At 34.8% G+C, this 6,397-nt stretch overlaps 1 protein-coding gene across 2 annotated transcripts in view; it reads left to right on the forward strand.

The window, feature by feature from the left end:
• The window catches only part of CDIN1 (CDAN1 interacting nuclease 1), a 215,767-nt gene that overhangs the window by 62,589 nt on the left and 146,781 nt on the right, over window positions 1–6,397 (forward strand). For both annotated transcript variants that reach the window (XM_074327928.2, XM_019725527.3), the window contains exons 4-5: window positions 2,896–2,956; window positions 6,308–6,380. In XM_074327928.2, the coding sequence (XP_074184029.1) occupies window positions 6,329–6,380 (52 nt within the window). In that variant the 5' untranslated portion in view covers window positions 2,896–2,956; window positions 6,308–6,328. The remainder of the gene's footprint in view (window positions 1–2,895; window positions 2,957–6,307; window positions 6,381–6,397) is intronic.

The raw sequence follows: 6,397 nt of genomic DNA on the forward strand, positions 1-6,397 counted from the left end.
GAGCTTCCACTCTAGTTACAGAGAGAAACAAACCATTTTAACCATGTGAAAAGTCTGTGCTGGAAGTTTACACAGGTGCTTTGAGGCTGCAGAGAAGGGTAGTGTTAGGAATATCTGATTATGTCCTTAATATTTTCTGTAATTAGCATGCCCCTTTGATTGCATATCTAAAGATATGAATAAACCTAATCTGTCAGTTGGTATGGGGGACGATCAAAGTTCTCAGAAAGGACAAATGCAACTTCAAATTAATTTTAACTTAATTTCCTTTCCCCAGCCCTTCTGAAATGCTATAGGATATAGTTGGGAAACAGATTGGGTAATATATGCATTCAGAAGCAGGTCTACCCTTCTCAACATCTGAAAGCTCCTCGGTAGACCTTGGTTGGTCCTGATTGCATTTCAGAGCTAAGAGAGCCCAGATGGGTTTCGTCAGTATCCTGGGATTTGCTTTCTTTATATGACCAACTGGAAAGCTTTATCAAGCTCATAATTAGGAATTTCCACTGTGTTAAGTATGGACATCCTTCAAATTTATAGATATAGTGGGTTATTATTATTGTTTGACCATCTCTTGTTTCTTTAAACTTAATGAAAGTGTTCCGTGGGTCATTACCAGGATAATGATTGATGCAATATTTACATGAAGCCATGTGATTTTGACTCAACAACAGTTTTCTAGCACAGGCCATGGTCTGGGGTCCAGCTACCCTCTTTCATTTTTTCCAGTTAGCTCTCAGAAGCTCTGCTCTGGTCACATTAGAGCTTTTCCTGGTCCTGACACCCCAGGCACATTGACATTTGTTTGTACTGTTTTATTGCTGGAAAAGCTCTTCCTCCCATGGCTGCTGCTTTCCTTTTTGTAGGTCTCTACTCAAGTATCACTTCCTTAGAGATGTGCTTCCTGACCAACCCATCTAAGTTTACGTTTTATCATACCGTATATCATTATGTATTTATTTTTCTGTCTTTTCGTGGTCTGTCTGTCCACTGTAATATAATCTCTGTGATAGCAGGAATCACAGACGTTTTGTTCCCTGCTGCGGCTTCAGATCCTGGAGTAAGGCCCAACACATAGTTAGCTCTCAAGAATATGGGATAAATGAATGTTGATCAGAATGTTATGAAGATAACCTAATATCAGCATAGGCTTAATGACTCTGACCCAGAATCTGAACCTTTAATGAATGTGCATTTTGGAGGATTACAAACACACAATTAGTTAGTCTTACTTGACTGAACTGATTGGTCAGAATCGAACTGCCTGGTCATTCCTGAGCTGGTCTGTCAGTGCAATGGAAATGTTGTTAAGTTGACATGAGGTTCCTAGCTGACCTATTTCCCAGGGACCTTCATCTAAACCACACTTGAGTTGTTTTTTTGTTTATTTCTCCTTGCTTCTGAAAGCACTTATTTCCCAGGTAGATTTCCAAACAAGTTATTCATGAAAGACCTGAATATATGGAAAATGGACTTGTTAGAATTACTTTGAAGTTATAATGCTCCTGAGACCCTCCCCACCTTGAATAATTTCCTTTTATTCCACTTCATTTATAGGAAAATCAGACATCTTTATAAGCATACTTGTGAAATAATATAATTTAGTATCTGCTGCTGGCAGTTTTTTGAAAGATCTTATCTATATTGACTTTGATTTCTACAATCAAACAAACACTTTTAATTTACTTACTCAGACAGTAGACTGTAGAGAAAATGTCCGTATGTAATGCTATTTTCTTGCCAATAGGACTTTAAAAATATTTAATTTTAAAAGAAATACATATATATATAATCATTTATTAATGAAAAATAGCTATGTGTAATATAATCACCTACTATAAGCCAAGAACTGTGCTAGGCATAATAAATTAAATACAATTCCTCTACCCTCATGGAGTTTTCAACCTTCTAGAGGGGGATGGATTTGTCATGGATAAGTAACTGGCAGATACAATATACTATGTTAAGTGATGGACAGATGTACAAGGTGCTCCTTCATTGCACCTGAGGGACACTTACTCCTGGTTGGTGGTGGATTGAAGAGGGTGACGCATAAGCAGAAACATGAGTTCTTCAGGGAAAGATTGGAGAGGGCAATAGTGACTAGAGATGAGTCTGGCCAAGTAGAGAAGGTAGGAACCAGATTTTGAAGAACCTAACAAGAGTTGTTAAGTGGTTACACTTCTTACAATTTAATCTTGAAATTTAATGTAGGGCCTTTGAAGTATTTTAAGGAGGTACATTCACATTTTTGTTTTAAAAAAAACCACTTTGGCTTCCATGTTTGGGATGGATTTAGGGGAGGTATTCGTTTGTTTGTTTGCGTGTTAGCTTAGTGGGATTAGGGAGTAAGGAGAGCTGGAGGTTATAACAGAAATCAAGGGCCCAGGCGATGATAGCTTGTATTTCCTATTAAACGTGTACTGACCCAAGTACAGGTCTGGTCCATTTTTTTTCTTAACAAGGTGTCAACCAACCTTGTGAAACAAAAGTAATAGAAAAGGTGAATATGGGTACATGGATCCTTTTTTTAAAAACCATGAGAGTGAAATTATTTCCTTTCCATGAGATGATTGTGATATAGGGAAAGCCAGGGTGATAGGGAGAGTTCTTTATGAAATTACTTCTGTGTTCACTTTACATGTTGGGAAGAAAAAACGGGGGAGGCTGACGTGCTCATCTCTTCTGTCCCTAACTTTGTTAGTTGCCAGTGGTTTTAAGGTAAGTTGTTTTATTATCCTTTTCCCTTCAGTGCTTTTCTCTGACAGTAGCATACTTTAACTAGAGTTGAGCATGGCATTTGCCCAGGAGAAACGTGTACACACAGGGGATGCTGACAAGTCTACGCTGGCCTTTTCTTGTCACTGCTTTACCACTTGGCTTTGTCTTGTCTAGGTACCTGAATGGAGTAGGGAAAAATGGAGCTGCCTCAGTGCTCCTGGAGCTGGCCAATGAGGTAATGTTATTGTTATTATTTTATTTAAACCTGCATAAAACCTAAGGGGCCTATCTAGAGTGGCTTTGCTTAGAATTATAATTAACCTTTAAAAAAAATAAGATTTTGAGGTATGTTAGACATTTAAATTGCTCCCTAGTCTCTTTGTACTTTTAATAATTGGACAAAGAACTTCATATATTAATAAATCAGTTAACATAATTAGTGTGCTTCTATTAAGGCAAATGTATAAAAGCGTCTTGGTTTCTTATTTCATGGGAAATTTCAACCAAACAGCCTAGGACGTGCTCTCCTTCAGGTGTGTTGTCTTAATTTAGTGTGAGAAATACCTGTGTCAAGTAAAGAGCCATATGCCAAGAAAATCTATACTACCTATTACAAAATTATAAAAAGGAAGAGAGGAATTATGTATTTAAAGATGTAACATTTACTTGATTCATTTTTTGTTAGCAAACTTTTATTATAATAAAAGATACATGCCTTGTAGAAAAGCTTCTTTCTTTATATGAAGAAGCATATTGTTCTTACTAACACCAAGTATAAAGTGATTTATTGAACTTATTTGTTAACTCTGATCTGCTTCTGTTTGGGGAAACAAATAATAGTGTTACATTTGAAAAAAGGAAACCCTACAGATTTCCCGTGAATGTAGAAGATGTAAAAAGTTCAGAATAGTTGCAGAGAGCATGCTGAAAAAATAAAATATTTAATTCGTAAACTTTAAAATATTTATCCGCTGTAATAAGAGCAATACACTATTTAGTCTGTCTTGGAACTGCTTATGCAAACCTCATAGGGATGGGATGAAATGTACACTGTTTTCGTGTTGCATTATAATGGAAAACATAGAAGCAAGGCAGAAAATGTGTGTTTGCATTAAAGATGACTGGGTACTGTGAGCATTAAGTGTTGCAGTAGCAGCAAGTTCTACATGTTACATTAGCAAGGAAGGATGGCTTCTCTCAGAGCTTCTGTCTGCTGTACACCACTGCAGTCAGCAAATGAGCAATTACCTATCAGTTACTAGTTTTAATAGTCCAGGCAAAGGCAATGTCTACACCATCTGCTAGGACAGTTAACATACAGAATGCATTTCTCACTTCCTCCTAGCACAATATGTATTTTATTCTTTTGTTTGTTTGTTTGTTTCTATTTCTAGAGCAAGGTGGTTTTTAAATGTCTCCACACTTATTTGTTGTGAGTTGAATCTATTAACAACTTGAGATATCTGAGCTATAACTAGGAATTTAGTGATTGTCCTTTATGAAAAAGAAGAGTGGGCTAACAGTATTCTAGATACAGCATCTAGAAAGAATGTGATGCAAATGTGGTACTCATTTTTATAGATGATGATATTGATGGCATAAATTTTATATAGTAACAGTTTATATTCATTTGAATTGTTAATGGACATTTCTGATGAGCTTAGCTTATTTAGCTGACCTCAACTTCCATCTTCTAGTAATACGGAAATTTTTAACTCACACATTTTTTTCTACATCAATAAACCTGTTATTTACCATGAATATGTAGCAATATTTAACCCAAGAAAAGAAATAGTTATTTATTTAAAGATTTTTTTTCTTTCCTTTGCCTGCACATTAGATAACCATACTCTCTGAGAGATTGCTAATGCATTAGAGAAATTTGGGAATGCCTGGTACCAGATTATGGCTTCTAAACAACCAAGCTGCCATTTTTATATGATAGTTAATACTTAAATGACATATGTTTGCATCTGGTGACAACTGATGTGATGGTAATGCTTTATGAGTCAATATATATCTAATCAGTGGAAACTGTAAAAATTGATGAGAGATGTATAACATTGGTACATTACAGTGTGCAGCAGCTCTCCTAAACAAGAATACTGTCTTATTGTTGATTTGGGGTTAGGGACCATATATGTGGTCATCACTGATTTTATAAATGTCTTTATACTAATTTTACTATTTCAAGGCTAGCAATGAACATTTTAGGAAATATCACTTTATTAGTAATAATAAAATCAGTCATTCTGTTCTCTCCACACAAATATTTTCAAGTGAGATTTGAAGCACTATGAATTTTACTTACATGCTAAATTCTGACATGAAGCATGATGGCCCTATTTCAGAGAAAGATGGACACATGATTAATATGAAAATTAGGGAGATGCAAGTACCTGAACTAATAAGGTAGTCCTTATTCAGGCTGGACTACCTTCAGTAATTTCACCATTTTTCATGTGTCAGCTCTGATGTGGGTTACTAGGAATAAGCAGCTTCGTGGAAAGCATTTCTTTCTACTTGGGGAATTTAAGGGCATCCAAGTACATACATATTTGAAAAAACTGTTCATACAAATGAAGCCAGCCTTTTTGCCTAGTTACTAAATCAAGAGAAAATTTTGGTATGAATATGGGACTTGAAAACCTGTCAAGAAAAATTCGTGGTGATAATATATGGGGAACATTTGCTATCTTACACCGAAGATAAAAAGACTTGTTTTAGGAGAGCATTATTGCTCTTGAAAAACACACACCAATTTTCTGGTGAAATTAAATCAATGGTTAATAAAAGACCTGAGAACCAAAAAGAAGAAAAATGTGTTTCCAAAGGCATAAATGCATTTTTAATTAATTAAAATGACTTTTGGATTGCGTATTTCTTGTTTTCTGTTTGATTCTTTATTAAAAAAAAAAAAAGTTACTTACTTGGGTTCTGTATTAACTAAATTGATAAGTAACATTTCCAATAAGCTAAGGATGGTGATCTTACAGTGCAGGTACTGTTATTGTTTTTATTAATATCTCTGCAGTATAGTTATTTTTAAATAAATAAGATATTTTATGTATAAAGAACTTCTCAAAATTTCAATTGTTTTTAAAGATAAACTAAAATCAATAAAATCCATATTTTTAATGGCTATGGACATTTAATTCAGTTTCTGAAAAGTCACTAACAAAAGGGATTTTTATTTGCAATTGCATTTGAAGCAGTGTAAATATAGATAATTGGGAAGAAAGGATGGCTAGAATGAAAACAATATTGGGCTACCAATGGAAAAAATTGTGGAGAAGTAAGAAAAGACCATTTCAATGTTTTAGATGAATACTATTTCCAAGTTGTTTCATCCTTTTTGCTCCAATATTACATTCAATAAATTTGACTCATTTATTCTTTTCAACAGCACAGATCATACTTGTTATAATTTTATTATGATGGAAGCCACCAGGAGTGGGAAAGATTTTAATGAATGATGCTTGCTGTGGTTGATTAAAATTGACTTAATCTTCAGTGTTGACAAAATAGTGGAATATCAACTGCTTGCACAACTTGACAGTTTTAATTTTCTATTTCTGTTTTGAAGGTGGACTATGCACCCTCATTAATGGCTCGGATTGTACTGGAGAGGTTTCTACAGGAACACGAAGAAACTCCACGTGAGTTACCTTTTTTC

Source organism: Rhinolophus sinicus, chromosome 3 (genome assembly GCF_057876585.1).
Source record: "Rhinolophus sinicus isolate RSI-liver-muscle chromosome 3, RSI-T2T, whole genome shotgun sequence".
Classification (NCBI taxonomy): Eukaryota; Metazoa; Chordata; class Mammalia; order Chiroptera; family Rhinolophidae; genus Rhinolophus; species Rhinolophus sinicus.